General features: G+C 39.5%; 1 protein-coding gene across 4 annotated transcripts in view; it reads right to left on the bottom strand.

The window, feature by feature from the left end:
* CCDC93 (coiled-coil domain containing 93) overlaps window positions 1-16,551 on the bottom strand; it is a 32,147-nt gene extending 15,596 nt beyond the window's left edge. Inside the window, exons 1-11 of one of the 4 annotated variants that reach the window (XM_064435144.1) lie at window positions 16,423-16,551; window positions 14,708-14,821; window positions 12,944-13,038; window positions 10,354-10,465; window positions 7,797-7,895; window positions 6,693-6,749; window positions 4,533-4,633; window positions 3,422-3,461; window positions 2,458-2,550; window positions 1,945-1,995; window positions 898-984 (exon numbers count right to left, since the gene is read on the bottom strand). In XM_064435144.1, the coding sequence (XP_064291214.1) occupies window positions 898-984; window positions 1,945-1,995; window positions 2,458-2,550; window positions 3,422-3,461; window positions 4,533-4,633; window positions 6,693-6,749; window positions 7,797-7,895; window positions 10,354-10,465; window positions 12,944-13,038; window positions 14,708-14,821; window positions 16,423-16,536 (963 nt within the window). In that variant the 5' untranslated portion in view covers window positions 16,537-16,551. Of the gene's footprint in view, window positions 1-897; window positions 985-1,944; window positions 1,996-2,457; window positions 2,551-3,421; window positions 3,462-4,532; window positions 4,634-6,692; window positions 6,750-7,796; window positions 7,896-10,353; window positions 10,466-12,943; window positions 13,039-14,707; window positions 14,822-15,155; window positions 15,317-15,776; window positions 15,934-15,956; window positions 16,035-16,422 lie in introns of those variants that run through there. The other 3 variants (XM_064435145.1, XM_064435146.1, XM_064435147.1) reach the window with 3 other exon arrangements.
* Between the last annotated feature and the right edge of the window lie 6,468 nt (window positions 16,552-23,019).

The following is a 23,019-nucleotide window of genomic DNA, read 5'->3' as shown; positions in this document are numbered from 1 at the left end:
ATCTATTTTTGGTTTGACTTGAATCAGTTCTTACTTTTCAGAGTATTAATCATAGCTCTACTATAATAGTCAAGGTCCTGCTCCCTTCTCTCAGAACAGAAGAAATGTAACATTGAAATATGACCCTTGGGCTTCTGTTCTTCCAATCTTTTATAATAAAGAAAAGCCAAGAATTTGCTGTTGAGCTATAGGGTTTATCTCCAGAATGGGAAAGCTCCATACCTCAAATATGTCAACAAAAAGGAAGAAATATGAGAAGACTATTGGACAAGTAAGAGCGACCTATAACTCATATCTGGCAGTGATGTATTGGACGCATTAATTGCTTGGAGAGCCAGATTTTCTTTTCACATTACTGCAAAAAACAATCACAGCTGAACACAGTAACTGGAGCAAACACACATATTTAATTGCTTTGACTTCTCAAACCAACAAAGGTTTGAGTTTGATGAGATGAGATTCAAAACTTGAGATCCAGGGCATGGCTGGGAACTGGAGTCCAGCGCAAACATCCGGAAATCTGAGTGGAGGCCGCCTAGACTTTTCTCTGAGCAGGCCCACAGAACTGCATTTCTGTGCTTAACACTGAACATTTTAAAGCATATCAAGAATTTAGGCCTCTAGTTTGAATAGGTACAACTCAGGCCCCTCTTCATCCATGAAAGCATTTAGGCAGGTGCTTAAACCCAAATTTGTCACAAACGTAATTTAGGGATATGCACTATTCACACCAAAAGCCTGGGTATGTTTAACTCTGAACTCTGCCTGTGCTGCTGCCCACAGCATGTATTAAATAGTGTTTCAAGAGAATCATGGCAATGAAGTTGGCAGCTTAAAGCCTAAATTAAAAATCTATCAAAGACCACAGTGTTAAACCCACTCAGGTAACACACTTACCTTCTCAGCATATTCAGACACAATTTGCTTGATCTCATCTGACTGGAGCCCAACAATCTGGCCAACTGTGCTTGCTGTCAGTTTGCCCTGCAATTGTATCAAGAAAATACAATTTGATGCTTGGAGCTTTGGAACTGCCTGTACTTTTACATGATAATTTCCAATAAGTTCTAATTTTAAACAGAAATTTGCACAGTGAGTAAAAATCCCTAATCATAAGAAAAGTCCAGGAAACATTTTACCCCCCAAACCTCATTTTGCTGATAGAATTGTCTCACTTAAATCCTTTTAGCAAATTTTTATTCATATTTCAGAAACTAAATTTTAATTCTTTATACTGAATTTTGCATTTGCTTAATAAACCTCTAAGCATGCAGGCATGTGCAAGAATTCACCTTTAAACTGCATGTATGTATAAAACCAGTTTTCAAACAGAACTGAATTCTACAGTGGATTTCAGTAGAAAGTATGTCAGCCAACTCTGAGACCAGACTAATTATTACCTTTCCTTTCATGACTCCAGCATAAACAGAAACAATGTTTAACAACTGAGATTATTTCCAGTCCTTTCACCCAGAAATCAAAGAACAGACTACAAGTTCCATTAGACCATTAAACACAATTAATTAAGAAAAGAAGATACATATCCAGTATTTTCTGTATCTTAAACTAATGTTGTTGTATTTATAAGTGTTTTGAAAAGAACCTTGAAAGGCACAGTTTTCCAATTTCACAAGATGAATAAAGTAAGATAGTGCATCTTGGGTAGCAGCAGAGTAATGTCTTTCCCCTGAAATTCTTGTAGAAATCATTTAAAATAGGCATTTATTTATATTGTCATTATCATTTCAAGGCAAATGATGAACTAATTAGCCCTGTAAAATTTACTGTCTTCCTAATTCAACCATTTTTATGCACTCTTCTTATGAAAATTTAAACACAGTCATTCCATGACTTCAGACCCGAATCAGCAGCCTGATTTTAAGAATCATTACCACAATTAACCATAATTTAAAGAAAGCTGTATCTGTTTTAAATACTACTGACCTCTTCTGTTGCCATTGCAGCCATTCCAGTCATCAGAGTTTTAATGCGAAGCTACAGCAAAACATGAAGAATTATACACAACAATTTAACTTCTATCATTTTGTTATCTTTCTACCAGGGACACATACATATAATCAGTATCATATAGTGTGTGTTTTAAAACATGCAACAAGGCCCTCTGTGAAAAGAAGAGGTGGCTAAAGTGACTAAATGTAAGGAAAATTTCTTGTAACACTAAACTTTCACTCAGACTATTCACCTCCCACTGTCAACCAAAAATCAACCTTTTAAAAAAATGATCAGATTCAAGAAATAAAAAAGAGGTTTTGGGTGTTAAACACCAACAAGCATTACTTTTGTGCATCAATTTCAGACTCTGTATTCTCCTTTGGGAAGCACTCTCACTTCAACTAACCATGGAAATTTTCCTTCTTTTGGAGAACAACTGGGCAGTGAAAATTGCTGCTCTCCCCCAGGTTAGTAACTCCCATCCCTACTGTGTCTGGTGCTCACCTCTTCAGCTGCCTGAAGGTCATCTTCATCACAAGGCTCAGCTTTCCCTGCTGCTGCAAGCCCTGGAGGTAGCACTGCTTTCTTATCCTCAGCCTTTTAAAGAAAAATTGAGACATTATTATAACTAGTTCCAATATTATAAAGTGTTGAGAGACATCAAGGAGAAAACTGGAATGTAGCTCTTCTGTTTATATGAATACATTTCAGCTACTGGAACATCCTCATCCTCCAAATATCTCCATTTATAAAAACTTAAATGTGACATTTGTATGTGGAATATTGAGATAATGAATAAGAGCAACTTTAATCTACTCAAAGTATTGTTGGGTCCATATGTGTTTAATGCATTACCTTCATTATCTCTGTAATCAAAACTTACAGCCAAATTAATATCTGCACTGAAATAACAAAACTACAGGTACCCTGCATTTTATGGACATTTTAAGATGCCATAATCATCAAAAGCACAGCAAGGATGCTAATTTTCAAGAACAATGATTTATTTATAATTTTATTTATGTATAGGTTTCTCTATCACATTAAACAAAGTGTTTTGTAATAAATGTCTACAATATTTCTTATCAAGCTGAATGGTTCTTTAAAAAGAAAAACCCTTTAATGATCACATTATGGAACACTCAGTTAAAAGATACTAAACAGACAAGATATGTCATTATCTAACAGTAAAAGTCAAACCAAAACAAACCTTCGTTCTTCTAAACAAAAAAATTGTTTACAAAATGTGATCTGTGAGCAGAGAAGAAGGAAATCCTTTAAAAAGAGTAATTAATTACACCTTTCATGGCATGCAGATTTTTAATTGCAGTTAGCTATTTTTAAAATCTGTTAATAGTAGAAGTTATAGCTGTCTATTCTGCTGTATGCTTTTAGGATTTGACAGTAACCAACACTTCAATGCAGTTCTTCCCACAATTTGAGCATTTTAAATTAGTATATTTTTTACCTGTTCTGTTTTTCCTGCTTGTCTGCTAAATCCATATCTCCTAAAAGAACAATAGTAACATGAAGGAAAAATATTGTTTATGACTTCCACAAATATATTAAGTTTTTATCAATTTTCAATGTAAGATATGAACCAAGAGACAGGACCAAATTAGTTTTGAAATATTTCAAGTAAATTAAATAAGCAGGTACTGGAGCATATTTACAGAATGGTTTCAGATCCGTTATCTGATTATTCCATATTCCTCCCATCAAGATTTGCAAATTTTAACTTTCCATAAAACACTGTCATGTAGAGCTCATGAGAGGAAAAGGCAATGCCCTCCTCCCATTTGAAAGTTAATCCTGAGCTATTACACTGCAGTCCAGGTTAAAAGGAAAGTACTCAAAACAGTGAGACAAAAAAAAAATTAAATACATCTATGGCTTTGGGGGAAAAGAAGCCCCAGAAGATACGAAATGGAAATTCAGATGTAATCTGCACTTGTTAAGTATTAAGAGCTCAGACAGCAGACAAGATATCCTTACCACTAAACTGTGAAAAGAAAACTGGAAATAGAAACTAGAAATAGAAGCTCTGTAACTTTATTTTTATATGTTTGGACAGCTCTCAGTAAACCAGAGGGACTTTCAGAGATAATGGAATATTGAAAGCCTTGGTAACTTTGTCTCTGAATGAAAGTTTGCAGCAAGGTGAGAAGATAAAACATTGAACCATGATTCAGCAACCACATGAGAACAAGAAAAGCAACAGCTACTGCAGGTCCTTTTCCACCAAATTTTCAGTGGATTGCTTGCAAAAACCTAACACTGACTGATATGCACTAGCTGGAAGTATGATGTATTTAAGATGTTTTTATAAAAAAACCACACCCCAGAAGGAGCATAAAACCTGGTCTCCTATTGCACAAAATATGGTTCACAAATATGAGGACTGTCCAGTCCCCAGAGAACTTACAGGGTAAGGACACAAAATCTGAAACCAAACAGGAGAAAATCTGAAACAGCTAAATTCTGAAGCAGTAGGAAAAACCCTACCACTATCCAAATTCCATCTGTATTGCTTGTAATACACACTATAAAACCAAAGAGAGCTAAATGAAGCCTTTCACCTGCCATATTCCAGAAGTGTAGCATGAACCTTTGATTCCTCATCCAGCAGTTCCTCAGCTCCTGTCTGACGTTTATATTTTCTCTGGGGTTTGTAAACCTCCTGCAAGACAGTGAATGAGTTCAGAGCTTGTAAAAGGGTTTTTTATAGAAAAATAAATGAGGAATTGTCATCTAAAGTGATATACACACTGTTTGCTTTCCAATTCAATATACTTACCCAAATAAACATCCTTCACTTTCTCTCTTTAGAATTACATTATAAAACCTTACTGAATTAATTTCTAAGCAATCTGCTATAGAAATTTTCTAAGTTTAAAAAAACATTATAAATGACTGTTTAACATTAAACAATGTCTCAACCACCTCTTCTGTCATGTTTGAAAGAAGAATAAAAAGTAAAACACTCAATATCTATTAAAATTATTTTGCTAATGCCAGTGTCTAGAAATGTTACCTTCTTTGTGAGTTAATTCTATTTTTAAACTCTGGTTAGATAATTAAATGCAATTATTATCTATTCAATGATCACAGGTTACAATGGAATTAAAACAGATTTTATTACAATTTAAGGGGAAAAAAAGTCTCAAGAAGTTTGGTAGTAAAATGACTTTTTTCTCCTGCTATCCAAGTGTAATCCAATAGCTCATCAACAGCCCATCAAATAAAACAAGAATTCACAATTACTATTTTGTACTGATAGGGCTGCTTCCAATTTCAAAACAAAAGGGAGAACATCTCTTTTTAAATCTGGCTTTCCATACCACACAAACTATTATTTTCAACAAACAATTCCTACACCATAACACTGCTGAAATGGCTTTCCATCTTTTTCAAAGATGTAATCCCAAAGTGGAGATTTCAAACAGGTACAAATTGATAGAGGGTGAGCTGACATGTAAAACAGAATACAGGTCTCACTGGAAAGGTAAGTGTTTCTAGTTGGAATAAAAGACTCATTGTAATTAAAAAACCCAATCAAAACATGGGGAACAACACTTTAGAAACTGTAATTGAAATTTTCAAAGCAAGGACAATTATTCAAATAAATTAACAAAGGGGTTACATTGGTCATCACCTGGAGACTTTCACTGCAATGTAATTCTACAAACACTTGCTGTAATTCAACCACATGTAGCAGGCTCAGCAGCACTCAGGTCATTTGTACAGAAAACCAACTACCTCTCTCCAAAACCTGACAAGAGAGTAAGGTGACTTGTCTGGCCCATCACACAGCCTCTCATGTGGCACCTTACACCAGCACTGAGCATCTCATCTGTGCATGAAGAACTCAGGGTGCCTGGCTAGAGCTGTCTGAAAAAAAAGTGATTTTCTCAGGAGAACAGGGTTACACATTCAATTGAAGAGCCTTGAAAATGTCCCGTTCAAAGCAAACCCAGATTTCTCCTCTCTTGTCAAATCCTGTCCTGGAATTTATCAAGATAGTCCAAAAAACCCCAAAGCAGTAGCAAACTACTGTGAGTCAGAAATGGTGAATTGATGGTCCCAAGCAAAGAGGAAATTAGAAAACAACGACAGAAACTCCAGCTGTCAGCCAGACAGCTGAATTCAGGTATGAGAGTGAGAGAGCCTAGGTATTTTACTGTTTTACTTCTCTGTAGCATTCATGAACAAGTTTCAAAAAATATATGCAAACAATTTATCCAAGAGTTAGAAGATGTGCATGTGAACAGGGAGAACACAGGTGAGACCACCTTGCTAACCAACATCTGCTACTTGAAGAAAACATTCCTGAAGTAGGGTGTTTACTTTTATTGTTAATTATAAGTGAAAAAGTCAAGTTCTGAAATGCAGATAATTAAGTAATTCCAAGACAAATAGCACAACTGCTGCTAGCTTCAAACACACATTTAAGTCTGCTGAGGGTTTAATAATCTGTAAGCTACCCTGTGACTTTTGTTTGATAGTGTGGGATTCCACACAGCCTGTGCAGGCAGTGGATATGGTTTATCTCCTCATACAGTGCACACCTATCAATGTGATATATTGGCACTTGAGACCTGTCTCAAGTACGAAGATCAACATGTAACTTAATTGGGATCTTCTCATGAGAAAACCCAATTAATCCAGAATTAACCACATGCATTTAATTACTAAAACCACTCACTTGGCCATAAAAAAAGGAAATCTAACATACTTACAAAGATATCAGTAACCGTTTTGAGTGCCTTCTCTTTTCTTTGCATGAATTCATCATCCTGAAAGACATCAGTGGAGGTAATTAAAAATGCCAGGAATGGAGACTAAATTTCAAACATTCTAATGATTCTGTGAAACAAAGCTGTCAAACAGTTTCTGAGTTGCCCAATGATTTGGTGAAATGTTAGTCATTTTTTGCTGTAACAAGACAAGTACTGGCTTCTGTCTTCAGATGGGAGAGAGGTCATCAAAACTGTGCTCAGACCAGCAGCCTGGCTGCTTTCTGCTCAGGCAGTACCTGACACAAAAGCAGTCCCAGCCCACTACTGGGATCTCCAATCTTTAACACACTATTAAGAAATGAAGCTGAGAAAGACTTGATGTGGAAAAGGGAAGTTTCCTCTACTGTTTAGTTTCTAAGCATTAAAGATAATAAAAAGAAAAAAATCAAAATCAAAACCACCCCAAGTTAATAAAATCTGTCTATCCCAATACTAAGGACATGTACCTTTAATCCTGTTACTAAGGGACAACACTTGGGTAGTAGATGTTAAAAATGGAATTATCTTGTGATACGTAAGAACAGAACTGATGGCTTTGCACTACAGGCACATATCCAAGCTCATTCAATGTCTCCTCCTCTACCAAGAAAACTTCATCTCATTGCTGAAGAGCAGTTCAGTTATTGAATGAAGTTTTTTACAAATCTAGTTTTCAAGAACACATTTTGGGGTTTGGATACAGAAAGACAAGATCTGCCTTTCAGCACTGTGAAAGAAACCCCAAATTATAGAGTATTAGCAACACATTGGTTCTTATTAGCTACATTAGCCTCTGACCAGCATGCTGGGTGCTTCTGAACAGTTAGAATGACACAAAAATATCAAATACCGCAGAAAAACTAAGGCAATCATTGGGCAAAAGTTAACCAGAATCTACAAAATTTCTGTCACAATAACGCTTCATTTGTAGGGGATTCCTTTAACACTCATTCACAAAACAATGGCACTTTACTCTGGTAAAGTGTGCAGATTTCAGAGCTGTGAGGCTGGTACTTCAGCTGAAGATCTGACACATAACAGAAAAAAGAAAAGCCTTGATCTTACCTCTGGCAGTCTGTGAGTTTTTTGAAACTGTGATATAGAGTAAGAACGGACATAATCTCCCATTTCTTCCCTTGTTTCTATTGCACGTTTTACCAGCCACTGAAAAAAAAATTGTATTAGCTGAAAACAAAAGAATAACAGCAGCAAGAACCAAACTCTGCCTAATTTTTTAATACATGATAAAAGCTAAAAGCACATTTTTAAGCATGGAAACAAGAGCATGTGATTTATTTGTAAACGTGGCAACTCTTTGGTCTAACCCTAAAAAAATGTGTCAGTATTTACTACTTTATAAACATTTCTTTTTCTTTTGTGCATATGTTTCTTGTATGAAATTCTCCTACTGTAGATCACTCACTGGTTTAAAAGACTACAGCTCCACCAGGAACAGACAGATCTTCAAGCCTATGAAGTGCTCATGAAGAACCACATGCCTGTGCAAGAAAAAAGGCTTCTTCTGACATTTATAAGACCACACAAAAAGCCACAAAATACTGAAGTACATTTTAAACAATGTTGGAGAAGATAAATCTTGCAGACTGTTGACAGCCTGTGCAGGAGGTCACAGAAGAGATGAGATCAGTTGTGGGATCCAAGTTTGAACCAACAACTGTTTGCTGTGCTATAACCATGAACCCCTGGAAAGTGAGGGGAACATGATGACAACAACACATGAAAATGAAGAATATTAATTACCAAGAACATCTCAACACAAGACTGTGTACATACTTTTGCCTGTGATCATATGCAGAATTTATTAGGAAGAACAAAGACATTTCTGCCCAATGGAATATTTGTTAGATTTTTAAAAGTTTTTTTAAAGATCTGCTACAGTCTATGGCAGTGAGCCAACTTAGCCTAATTTCTTCCTGTAGGGAAGGATCCATCAAAATTCTTGCACAGTGCTAGAGCTAATGGGACACAATGTCAGACTTAAGAGCAAGTATTTGAAAAGTGATTTGAGAGTTACAGATAGCAAGTGGAATCTTGATTTTAACAGGGCATTGAATAAAGTGCCATTATCAAATACATAATTCCTACATGGTGTAGTCAGCATTTTATATTTTGCATGGTCTGTTTCAGAACACAGTATTCTGGTGACACCAACAAGTTTTCTTGAAAGTCTGTCTTGTCTGGGATGAAATGAGGAACTTGCAGTATGTGGAGCAGGCAGAACTTCACAGGGACCTGGCAGAAAGCCACAATTTTTAAACCAAGATCCTCTACATACCAAAAACCAAGCCCATCAAAAAAGACTTGTATGGGTCAGCTCTACCACCTACTGGCCAGCTACAAATACTGAGTCACTGCTCTTGGAGAGATCCAGAAGCAGAGTTCCTCCCTGTTTAGAATTAACATTTCTCCTTCCCAGAAGTAATATTCCAAAGCAGGATTGGGATAAAGCAGGTGAGAGAAATGAAAGCCTAGTGCTACTGTTTTTACAGGAGGAGGAATATATTTCCTATGAAACAAGACTAGTGTTTAATAAATGTAACCATTCATTGCCATCAAGTGACCAGGACCAGAAACTCAACTGGGTTGAATTTTTTAATTTTTTTTTTTTTTTCTGTGTAGGAAATAAGGGTTCAGAAGCAAAAACATTAGCAAGATACAAACTTTTCACTTTAAGCAGCATCATCACAGCCTGAAAGCTGTGTAAGAGTAGCACACACCACAGCATGTTTCATGTGGAGTGCTGTTATGTGTGCTTTTCCTCAGGAGCTTCCAACTAGAAGATAAGAGGAAGAGGACCAGGAAGTTTTCCCTACTTCTTAAAGACTGAAATTTAGATTCTTCTTGCTTGCTAAATTCCTTCACAGGCATGAGGTAAGGAGATATTTAATGGAAAAGAAGCTTGCTTAACAGTCTTCATTTTCCCTATCAGTCAAAGATACCTTTCTGTGTGCAGATGAAAGGAAAATCAAAAAAATGCCAAGGATTCTCAAAATACCACACGTAACTGGAACACATGAAGTGTTAGCTTAAATCTTAATAAACTTGAGGAGGAGGCATATGTTGAGTTAGTGGTGCTCAACAAATACATAGTAAGAGGATCACTTGTCAGAACACAGGTTTTAAGTGATAGGAAATAAGGATGAATTATGCTTAAAGAAATGACCCCAATGACTTCTGCCTTATTCATATCCGTCTGATTCAAGGTCTATCTGCATCACTTTCTCCATAAGCTTAAACACAGTCTGAAAGGTATTTGTTCTATTTCCTAGCCTGCCAAAGCAGACTATCAGATTCCACAACAAGATTAAACTTAGGTTTCTTTAAGGAGGCATTCCACAATAGGCACAATCTGACTCCACTGCAAAGAATTCAGAGAGTTTGTTTTGTTTACCTTCTAAATGTGGATCAAACAATATTTTAAAATTCTATCTTCCACAATGTTACTTCATTCTTTAAAAACATTAATTCAAACTACTTCTCTATGCTTATTTATTCTGAAGTTAAATAAAGAGCCAAACAATAATTCAAAGCTTTGTTCTATTTTTTATGCAAGTTTTATGGCCTTTTTCAGCAAAATATCAACATACCATGAAATTATTACCTGTACAACAGGAAATATATGAATGAAATCCAGTCCCTGGATCTGATGTGGTTCCAAACGATGTGGACACTTCATTTTTGGTAATACTGACACGATTTTTTCAGTTAAGGCACTATTATAAAAACAACAAAAAGACAGATGTATATATGCTAAAATTTTCTTTTGTAAATTACAGATTATGTTTGAAAACACAGTAGTTCAAAGATTTCCTGTAGTACCTTCCACTATATATAATGAAAAGCAATCCGACTCATTTACAAAACAGCTTTTACAGGTACTGTTTATATCATCAGTCTGTGAAGAGGTGATTAAGCCCCACTTACAGGCTCCTACCTTGGAAATTCATTTAACTACTACAGAAAATTTCAACATCTGCATGTCTGGACAGATAAAATACCCATATAAGATACACCTATGAACACCTTTGCATGTTATAGAGTACACCCAACATGAAGAGACAGTAGCTTTAAGAACTTAAAGTAAGAGATGTGCTCTCCAAGGAAGTCCAGAAGCAAATGTAAGGACTTAAAACTTTATTTAGCAGAACTCTCAAAATAAATATTGATGTTACTCCTGAAACTTTTTGAATTTAGATACATACTGCACTTAAAAGCTAAATACACAGTGCACTTCACATAATTTTCAAGTGACTAAAATTGAATTTGCTGGCAGCAATCTCATTCTAGAGCTCACTAAGAGCTGGTTAAGTGAAAGGATTACCCTGCCACAAGGGATCCATCTGCAAGAAATTCATCCTGTTTCCACTGAATACCTAATTTTAGGGTAAGAATTTTTTTTTTTGCTGTCAGTGTTGGCAAGTAATTTTTAAAGCAGGTGTAACCACTGAGGATGAGAACCTTACTTGGAAAACCAAAGCTATTTCCCCATGAAAGAAAAAAAATGAACTGGTCCAGTACTGCCCTACTGATATTTAGTACTGTTCAAATGGACAACTAAGATCCTGGAAGAACAAAAGGGGATCAAGAAATATGAGAGAGTGACCAAAACCAGGGAATAGAGCTTGAAACATTTTACTTCCTAAAGGGAAGTGAAGCACAATCAAAGCAAATGCAATTAAAACAAAAATTATTTATCCAATAGATGCAAGATCCTCTCCTAATGTATGCTTCCATTTTTATTTCAGCCCAGCAATTAAATAACATCACAGTGGTGTAACACCATCACTTTGGAATAATACTGAGAAAACACAGCTTAACTTTTCTTTATCTTGAAAACACCACAGAAGCCCTGAGCCTCTACCAACACAAACATTACATGGACATCAAAACAGCCTATGCTCCTCCGATGTTCTGAACACTTTAGGTTTACAAATAAATCATTGTTGCTGTTTTGGGAGAGGATCCTGGTTTTTGTTTTGCCAGTTTTGCATCCAGTCAGCTGGAAAAATAACAGAACATTTTGGGAACAACTTAACCATTTCCTACCCTGTTGTTCTTAAAGATATGACAAAGACAAAAAACTACCATTACCATTATAATTCCTAGTGTCTATGTAATTCTTTGCACTCAGCAATATTTTATGTAGTTAGTTATCTATGATGATTTGAGTGTCTCCAAATGCAATTGCAATATCTACAAATATTTCTTTTGAAAAGCCTTGCCAATGCTCTATGACTTTCAAGAAAACACAGAAAGATGTTCTTTTTAACTGCACCAAGTAAATAAGTCTCTTCATGCCATTGTAACTTATCAGACTAAACTTCTTTCCCAAAAATTTTAATTATGGCTCTTTTATCACAGACACACATAAAGAAATAACGGAGTTTAGAATGTGTTCCCTTTCCCAGCATAAACAATGTCTACAACCTCCCTGGCACAGGAATTAGCTGGCTTATGAGCAAATTCCATGCATAAGAAATGAACCAAAACAAAATGTTCTCATTGGGTCACCCTGAGGAAGGAAATCCTCCTCCTCAGTATGGGGCAGGTAATTATTTTGGCAACTTGCTTTAAAGTCTGTTTGCTGATGCCTACAATTCTAACCCAGAACCATAAAAGGGAGTCAGAGGTTATTTACACAGCAGAACTGCAGACACAGGGAACTCAGGGAAGGTCTTCTAATGTTGCACTCCAGCTTCCAGCAGCGTGGTCTCCCTCTGCCCTTTGCTTTGGCCTCTGCAACATCCCCTTGTGCCAGCACAAGCATCTGTACAGCTGCACAGAGAACTGGATCCAGGAATTCATTCATGTTAAAACTATTTTCTTTTTTTTTTATGGGTTTTGATTTTTTGGGGTTTTTTTTGTAGGTTTTAATTTGGATCAGTTCCTAATTCAGTTCAGTGTGGAGCCACATAAATGCATTCAGTGCTTAATAGGGATATAAGAAGATGGCAGCCCAAAGGGAAGAGCCCTGCCTTTTTTGAAATAACTCTTTCTGGATTTAGAATTTGTGGAACTACGGTTTGAGAAACCCAGAAACCTGTGCAATGTTTTGTAAACAGGCAGTCCTCAAAAGCAGGAAATTTGAACCAACACTCCTTCTTAGAAACACAGCAGGTAACTTCCCCCTCCCCACCCACTTCTTATTTTCTAAGAAGAAAAATCCCCCACTTGCCATTTAATCAACTTACATTTTTTGACCAATAGTAGAGTTTTCCTGAAATAACAAATCCACGTCGATATCGAAGCTGCAGGTAGTGATACACCACGTCATGCCTCCCACCACCTGGCAAAGGAGCAACAGCAGGGTCAGGGCCATTTAAACTGAAGAGGTAAACCCAAATACATCTTCCAGGCTTTATTTATTTTAGAAACTACATCTCAGTGATCTCACCATCCTCAGTATCCTCTCTGCTCTAAGACAGACTCAGATAACATAACCATACCAACTACATACAATACTATACACAATACATGTGTACAAGACAGAAACCAACCCAGCAGTTACTGACAATCTAAATTCTCCCTTAGTTTTTTTATATTAGTTTTGAAACAGCTCTCAGATTGAAAAAAGAAAACCAAACCAACCAACAAATGGATAAAACACAACAGTATGTTAAATGCCACAACCTCTAAAAAGTGACCATATCAAAGTTTTATCAAGGATCATAATTACTGCAGTCTTATATTTACCTTGTATATACATCTTTGCTACTATTATGTCTTGCTTGCAACACAAAGTGCTAGACACAGTATCAGCACAGCAATGGAAATCCCCAGCTCTGCAGAATTCTCTATTTCAGGCCCTATTCTGACATGGGCATTTCATCAACTTTACACAAATATTTAAAGACAACTTTGCATAAACACATGCAAGATTACCTAAATGTATGCAAAGGCAAAGAAGAGAAAAGGGGATTAAAATGTGGAATAACTTGCCATCACCACACAGCAAATTAGGAACCTTGGTTTCTAACAAGGTTTCTGACATATTCCCCCTCTCACACTCCCCTCTTTGATAACCTACATCTCCCTTTTGCATCAGCATGTGATCATTTTCAGTAGCACGGCTCATTTTGGTGAGGTTGGGCCCTGTCATGAAATGGTAACTTTGCAATTGTATTTAAGTAACTATAAGTGATTTCTACACATAAATGCAACAATGTTACAACCTACAGCAGTCTCTTTGAAACGACTCTGTGAGCATAGACTCCTGAGCAGCAACTGTTAGCAATACCAAGGAGTTCGAATAAAATAAAATTGCATTGCAAAGTGAGGCTATGCTATGATCAAAGAGACAGCAGAAAACAGAAGAATCCATTTCAAGGCTGCTGTAGTTCTGTGTTTTCAAACCTTGGCTGAGGAATTTCTCACAGAGTCAGCATTAAAACAATTCAGAAATCTCTCTTCAACCTGAACTTTGCTCACTGTTAGCATCACACTCTTCCTGTCTAGGACAATGAAAGGTTAACAAATATGACATTCTAAAGATATGTAAAAACAGCCCCAAAATAATCTCACCAGGCTAACTGTTCCATTCTTACACAGACACTTCCTCATTTCTCATCAGTGTTGTTTCAAAAATCACCATGTTATCTTCAAGTATCCAAAGACTCCAAGTATCCAAAGACTGGCTATTCTAACTGCTGTTAGAGAGAGAGGAAATTTCCCTGTACACAACTCTGGCACTGGCCATAGCACCCAAAAAAAGCATGCAGCAGTTAGTTTGCATCCAATTGTCTCCTCTAAAAGAGGCCTTGCTGCACAAAACTGTCTTTCAAGACCAAGGAGGTCCTGTCTGCCTAAAACTAGGTCATTTGCAGAATTATTCACACAGGGAAACCTCACAGGTTGCAACTGTCATATAAAGTCACCCAGAATTGCTAAGCAAACCAGCAAAACATATAAGGCACTCATGCTTAAAAGAGGCGTTTAAAATATCATCATGGCCTCACCTTGTCAAAGGGTGATAACCCCTTGATTCTTGCTCGAAAATACCCCGCAGCCACCAACAGTTCCAAGATTTCAGTCAACTTGATGTTTTGTTCCTCATCTTCTCTTGTTTCAACCTGACAAACAAACAACAATTCAGTTTTTCTCATTCATTTGAAGAATGAGCATTTTCCAAGCCTTGGCACAGACCACATATCAAGGGAAACCTGCCTTCCATTAGCAACTTGGTTGTTAATTTGAAAGACGTTACAAAAACAGGGAACACATTTGTACACGGACTTAACATCACATATTTTCACCCAGTTAAATACTTTAATCTGCTTTTGCTGTTCAAACTCCTGGTCCACTGCTTGCCTCTAGCTACTAAGATTGTCCTATTGCCATAAACCAGTTAATCTATTCTCCATTTCACACATTTCTCTCAATTTCAGGGTTCATAAACTCACACACCTCAATTTAACCTCTATCCCAGCCGAAACCAGGACACGCTCCTCTAATCCTTCTACAGAAACAGGAGAAGACGCTCACACGGATTTCCACTTTTTGGGCAAGGCAATTTCAAAGCACGGCAGCGACAAAAGTGAACTGTGCCGGGCAGCCCGGCCAGCCCCAGCGCTCCGAAGCCTCACCAGGGCTTTTGTCCCCACCTTGCAGGATGAATCCCCACAGCTGCGGGCATTTCCCGGAGGCACGGAGCTCCCAGCACGCCGGCCCTAGGCCGGAGAGCCGGTAACAGGGCTCCACACCTGCACTCCCTTCCCACCTCCATCCCTGCGGGCGCCCTGCGATCTCCGCTCGCTCCCACGGGAACGCGGCGAGCCGGGCTCGCAGCGGGGGCACGGGCAGGCGATGCTGCGCCGAAGGAAGGTGACCCGCACAGCGCTGCCGGCAGCCCCGCAGGCCTCCCCGCGCCCGGCCCGCGGCGCGGCACCGACCCCGCGCTGCCCGCCAGGGCCGGGGGCCGGGGCAAGGAGCAGGCGGGGATCCCGCTGCGGCGGGGCCGGAGGAACAGCGGCCGCGCCTCGGCAGCGCCCGGGGCACGGGGGGCTGGGAGAGACGCGGCTCCGGTACCTCCTGCGGGGCCTGGCGCTCCTGTCCCCGCGGGACCCCCATCGCCCTCCGCCGCCGGCCGCGCCGCTGTCACGTCCGCTCCCCGCCGCCGCAGCGCCCCGGCGAAGGGGTGTTCCCGGCCGGCGGCTGCCGGGTTCCCCCGCCCCCGCTCAATGGTTCGCCCGCACCCTCCTTGCGTACAAGCGCATCCGGGCCGTGCCATTCGCGGCCGAGGGGTGCCGGGGGAGGAGGGCGGCGGCTCATGTGACTGACTGGCTGCGCGGAGCGCAACGGCCGCGGCCCCGCCCGCGGGCTGCGCCCTTGGGGGCGCCCCCGGGTGCCCCCGTGCCCGCGGCCCTCAGAGCGCGGCTCCGCCCCGCGCGCCCCGGCGCTTCCCCTGCGCGGGGCTGCCCTGCGCCCGCCGCTGTTTTCTCCTTTTTTTCCTTTTCAAGGGGTCCTGCGGCCTCCCGCCAGCATGGAGGACAAGTTACTGAGTGTTCTGACTGCGAGGCGCCTCGCTGCCGCTCATGCCGCACTGGGCGCTGACACTTCTCATTGCCAGCCGTGTTTCCTTTGGTGACCTAAGAGCTGAAGTGGGGTTTAATTCTGTTTTTTCTCCTTTGCCCACAGGTCACAGAAGCACTGAACCCATTAGGTTGGAAAATACCTCTGAGATCAGCAGGTCCAGCATCAAACACCACCATGTAAACTGGACCTTGGCATCAAGGGCCATTTCCAGACTTCCAGGGACGGTGGCTCCACACTTCCCTAAGCAGTTCATTGCAATATCTAATCACACTTTCTGTGAATAAGTTTTTGCTAATACCCAAGCTAATTTTTGCTAATACCCTCCGTGGCACAGCCTAAGATTACGTGCTCCCATCCAGTGGCTGGTCTCCCAGGAGCAGAGCCCGGCCCCGCCTGGCTGCACCTCCTGCAGGGAGCTGTGCAGGGACAAGGTCACCCCTGAGCCTCCCCCAGGCCAAACGCCCCCATTCCCTCAGCTGCTGCTCATCAGGTTTGTGCTCCAGTCCCACAGCAAGAAACCCCCATTATTATTATTAATAATAATAATATTAGCAGCAAGAAACCAAGGCTCTGGCTCATGGCATGTCATGGGGCCATGTCTGAGCATCCCCTGGTGGGAGGGTGGATGTGCCTCCCACCCAGCTTTGGCAGCACCAAAACACCATTTTCATAGGCAGACACTGCAGGGGGATGGCTGTGCTGGGTCTGGATGCCTTGCCCAGGCTGGTTGCCAACACATGTTGGATTTGTGAATAAAATCACACCAATGCACAGGGATTTGGTGGGCTGGACAGCTGCATAGCAAACCATGGCAGCATTTCATGGGTAGCATTCTTGTTGGTGATGGCTTAGGAAATACCTGGCAGGGGTGTCTTTTCAAGTCTGTCACAGGTGTTCTGTTTCCAGACTCTTCACCATACACTGAATATTAAAAAAAAAAAAAATCCTTGCACTCAGCTGTGTCTGGAAGCACCTCAGTTAAGGTGAAGGAACAGGAGTGCAGCATTCCCATCCTTTGGAGGGCAGCAGAGCATACATGAGCCAGTCCATTCTGACTGCTGCCCTGACAGAGCAATAATAATAAATAATAATAATAATAATAATAATAAAAAATATAATAATAATAATAATAATAATAATAATAATAATAATAATAGCAAAAATAGGCCAGACCAGCTCAAGCCATGTACTGGTGTAAGCACAGGCCACATCTTAATTAGAGCTGCAGAACACTGTTCCACAGCCCAGAGGTTAATGTGATCACCACAGCAATATGGGCTTTCTGTGTTTTATCTGCCTTCTCACAGAGAACTGCATGGCTCTAATTTGACTGCCATGGAGAGGGAGACTGAAGCCCTCAAAGAGCAGGGACAAAGAAAAGGGTTGAAACAGGAGAGTGTTAGGAAGGGATGCAGACGACCTTCAGACACAGCAGCAAGTTCAGAAATTCTTAAAAATGATAAATAAAAAGTCAAAGGTAGTATGAACTAGGGACTTAAGTAGCAAATGAGTATCAGACAAGGGAGGGAACTAACCTACCCTGGGAAATTGAACTGTTTCTCTGGCTTTTTAAAGGACAGTAAGGCAAAGGAGGGAGACAGGGCTAATTAACTCCTATGAAGTTTAAAACTCATGCAGCTGGCCTCCAAAATCACAAAGCTGGCTTGAAATGATGTAGTTACAGAAATTTAATGGGTTCCTCTAATTTGCTCTATTTCTATGAGACCACAAGAACTGGAAACTTTTTTCTCCTTTATAGGCTGGAAATTTTCTTCATCTGGTATGTAGTTAGGAAAGAAAAGAGTAAGGTAGGAAAATAGAGAAATCTGTGGTCATTACAAGTCATCTTGGATCACTTGAACCTCAATAAAATACTTTGCAAAAGCATTGCTTCCCAATACCTAATTGTGATGCAAATTCACTCAGTTACCCAGACAAAGCTGCTGTCCCCTATGACATTTGGATAATCAATCTTCTAAATACCAATTAGTTTTAAAAGGAGTCCCAAGAGGGGTGCCATCAAATAAAGAAAAACCTCCTTTCCTTCAGATTTTTTGATTTTGTGCTTGCAAATCTCGAGCAGTTTCAATTTAGGCTTAGTGTTCCCTACTTTATTTTGGTCTGTGAAGGTAAGTGAGCTCTGGTTCTTGGTGCAGCTGCTCTCAGCAATCCTGTCTTGATTTTTCTATTTCATTGATCTGGATCCCACAAAGCTGGGCTAAAAAGCTTCCTCATTTTTTATATAGCCATGTGATTCATTTTGCTGCTCAGCCCGGACTTGTGACAACATTAAACTCAGTCACCACTGCAAATGTAGCAGTAGATCTCACTGTATCTTTTAGCACATGTTTGTTTCTTCTTGTAATAAAAATAAAAGCATGAGATGGAGTCCTAACAGCAACAGCAAGGGCTCCACTGTTTGTAGAGCAGACACGGTTAGATAAACAAAGTAACCTAAGTAACTCTCCAATGTTCTCTATTCTGAGAAGGCCTAAAAGAGATTTATTGCCATTTTGCATGATAGATAAAATAAAGTATGTATCACTTCCTTTGTACAGCATCTTCTTGTTAGGGTGCAATGTTTTTTAAGGATACCATAAAACAAAGTGTCATGGACAGATCTCGGAGTAAATGGAAAGGATCTCAGTGTTTGCATCAGGCCATGGACCTCAGTACTGCCATGACTGCACCTTCCCAGTTGGATTCCTAATTCCAGGAGAAGCTGAAGTCTCTTGTAGGGAACTAAGCTCAAACCTTCCAAAACTATCAGATTTTGCATTGTTTTAAGCGGGCTCTTTTTTCAACCCATTTTGTTGCCTGGCAGCCCCAGCACAGAGATCACTTCTATCCTGATCCTTAATAATATGATTCCTGTGATAAAGGTTTTCATCCAGGTTTCTGGAATCAGCAGTACTGTTGGCTACAGCACAGGTGTCTTATTCTGCATGCATTTACTCTTTTAATTTGTTGCCTTGGTTGTATCCCATCTCCTCACAGTTACTCAGTTCCCCTTCATCTCTTTCCTGAGATGTAGTAGGCATAGAGAACCATTCAGTGGGCAATTGCAAATTCCCAGTTATTGTCAGTGAAAGTGAGACTGTGCACTGTGAAATGAAAAAGTCACAGACCTGTTACAGTGGCCACTGTGTTAGGGGCTGCAGCAGACCATTGCATCCCATCAGACCAGCTGATATTCTTTGCAAGGTATTGTGCCCTTTCAGCACTCACATATAACAGGAAATAGTGGTGTTTTAAACATGCTCACTGTTGTACCCATGAGTGACATTTAGAAGGTCCAGTCCAGCCAAGGTCCTGTTTAGTCCCTCCCCTGAACAATTCCTATTTTCAGCACTTAATAGTTTATAACACAAGCAGAGAAGAAGACATATTTTTCTTGAAAATTATGTTAGTGTCATTTTAATATTGTTTTGTAAGATGGGCAATATGAACACAAACATTTTTAGCTCATTTACTTGGAAGAGGAAAGACTTTGTAGCCTGTGGAATTTGTAGAGGAGAAGGTAATCTGATAGTGGAAATATTGAGATTCTAGTAAGAAGAAAAATCACAGCTCCCTCATGGTCTACATGACAGAAGTTGACAGAATTGGTGGCCCATCATCTCTACAATTTCATCTGTGCCGGATTAGAAGTCTCCTGGAGAGGAATGAGAATATTATAATGAAGAATGTGATGAATATAAAGTTTTTACCAGACTTCTCTTTCTGCAGTGTCATGATTTTGATCTCATGACTCAAAGACTGTAGTCACAATATGCGAGTAGCCAATCATTTTGGGTATTTCAATTTTTGAGAGGCTGGGTTTTCAGAGCTACTGTGCTCTCTGAAAACCAGGCTGCTGAGCAGTTTCTCAGTTTGTATGTGGGTGCACACTGCAAAGTCCAGGCAAGAACAGGCACAGCACCCCTTGACACAGGGCAGTCACCCACAGAGAGGTTTGTTTGGGACAGTGCCTTTGCACATCTTTTCTGAGTCTCAGGTCATCTGTAGCTGTTGTGCTCAAAATAAATTAATCTCCAGGAGAATGAAGTGGGTCTTTCTAACTCACATATCATCCATGTAACAACTAATTAAATCTGATTCACTGAGCCTCGACCTGAGAAGGAACAAACAAAATGAGAACCTCTGCACTATAAGTGCATCACAGACTCCTTGGTTTGGGCCAGGATATTAAATTTCAGATCACAGCTCTGTGAAGAAATGTTTTCCTTCCTTTTTATATTGAGACCGAGCAAATCTGATATGGAATTGTTGGAAAACGAAATGCCCAGGAGCTTATAATATATTTGTGAAAGGTAAAACTTCTCCAAACAGAATCACTAGTAAGACTTACTTGAAGTTCAAAGAATAAGAGACTTCAGGTTGTTGGATTACTGATTAGCAAATCCTTACAAAGGGGCAGAGAGATGTATATTTTCACTGTGGCATTCTTAGGCAAAATATATGGATTTAGACTTTACCTTCTATATGCCATAATAGTATGACACATCCTTTACTTAAAATAGTTGTAAGAATGAACAGTTAATTTCCCAATGGAGTGAGAGAGTCTGAAACAGTAACAGACTTCTCACAGGTACACCTCACTCCCAAGAGAATGATGATCTAAGATGGAGGAGTTCTTTTAGCTTTGCTTCTTCCATGTTGATTTTTTTGAAAAAGAATTGAAAAGGCAGACAAGTGGTAAGAGAGGAAAGATAAAACATCAGTGATGTAGAGATGAAAAAGACAGAACTGTAGAGATTCAAGGTGAGCTTTGGAAGTGTAACCTTGGAGAGAGCTAAGCAAAAAGGAAAATAGCCTGCAGGGGGAAAATGGCTGTGTACCATCTGGATAGACATCCAGTTTCACGTCAGTAATTTATACATGTGTGCATTTTGAAATGAAACAGTCCCACCAAGCAATGGTTTTTAGGAATTTTAACCTGACTGCAACTTAACCCTAAGTGAAAAGCAAACTTTGCTGCTGTTCACTACCACTCCCTCCATCTTCGAACTGCTTCTAAGCAGGGGATTCTGGCGTAACCCAAAACTGCCACACATCTTTTTAAGAATCAAATCTTGCTTTCACTCGGGCAGACACTTTGACAAATGGTGGGAGAGCACCCTCTGGTGACAGCAGGCACAGCGCTGTGCTCTGCAGCCTGCAGGAAATGCATCCCGCAGCACGGGCGGTGCTCTGGAACGCCGCCTGCATGGGGTTTATTTAGCAGGTTTTAGTTCATTATTCGGTTATACATAAGGACTACAAGAGTGAGCGTCCTGAAAATAAATCAGGGGTGACAATGACCTTACTTCTGTCTCTTAAATCACCCGGTTCTTGTAATTTGAATCAAACATTTTCTGAATTGTTCCGAGACATTTTTTAGGAGGCTTTGGAGCAGGTTTTATGGGAACCATGAAATGCAGTCCCAAGTTTTATTGCACTGGACAGTTCAAGGCTTTTCAGAGTGTGATCCAAGTGTTTTCTTACAGTGTTCAAGAAACTTGGCTGAGCTGTCTTTTCAAAGATTTTCTTTTTCCACAGAAGCAATTATTAAGAAAAATGAATTACCTTTTGCTGCTCTAGCTATTCAGAAGTAAGGGGAAAGGATGGATCTTAACCTAATTATTATTTGCAAATCATAGCTCATTTCAGCACAAATAGAAGCTAAATATGCTAACAAATAAAATACATGATTTTTCTGGATGGATTCTTCAACTCAATGCTGATGGCACCTATTTCATTAAAATTCAAGGGCAAGCTAATGTGAGCTTCATCAGGAGTTAATAAAAACTGTTAGTGTTTATAATAACTTTAGGAAACACTTTCTGGAATTTTAGTCTGCAAAGAACTGATTTCTAAGGCTGGGGTTTGTGCAGACTGATTCTCTCACACTTAAGCTGTGCAAAGCCCCTAAACATCAGGGAATCTTGCCAAAAATTAGGTAAAGGTAAAAAATGTTGAAAACGTGGAAGTTCTTAATTGTAATTCAGTATGTAATTAATGAAAATAATGGTCATGTAATTACCAAATTATTTTATAATTTATCATATGAATCTGGTCCCCATAATATTGATTTAATATTTTATTTAGTAAGATAATACAGCATTACATCTCCAAAGTGTAAAGATAGTCCTCAGAATGTCACCTAGCATAAAACTTAATAACATGTCTGAATAAGTCAGCACAGAGTATCTCATGATTACCATGAAAGAAAAGTGATATGTTGTGCTTCTTCCCAACATCTCACAACAGTGGGTGGAAAAATTGAAGAAAATTTTGTTTCTTAATTAAAACACAGACTTTCACCTAATCTCTTGATTCTGGGAGCTAGGCTATAAACAAACATCGAATATTGCAAGGCTCATAATAAAAATAAGAATTGTCAATGCCTTATTATGCAACTTTACATCCTTTATGCAGGGCCACTCAGGAGAAAGATTTACCTCTAAGATTGTCAGCATTTTTCTTATCAGTCACCTCAAAAGCAGCAGCATGGCTGACTCCAGTGACTGTGTTGGGTTTTTTTACAGTTCAAGGCTAATGAAGTCTTTTGTTGTAGAATTCTCCTAGCAATTCCTCCACTGTCTCCAGTTGTTCATATCCTTGTGATTTTGAAAGGCTGGAAGTAATACATTTGGAGTTACACTGCTTATCTCCAAGGCATGCCCTCTTATCAGGAACTATGCCTTCTAGAAAAGAGGTGGAAAAGGATGCCTTGTAATTTCCATGACTTCGG

This window comes from Passer domesticus, chromosome 10 (genome assembly GCF_036417665.1).
Source record: "Passer domesticus isolate bPasDom1 chromosome 10, bPasDom1.hap1, whole genome shotgun sequence".
Lineage (NCBI taxonomy): Eukaryota > Metazoa > Chordata > Aves > Passeriformes > Passeridae > Passer > Passer domesticus.
This window is presented reverse-complemented; position numbering and strand designations above follow the sequence as displayed.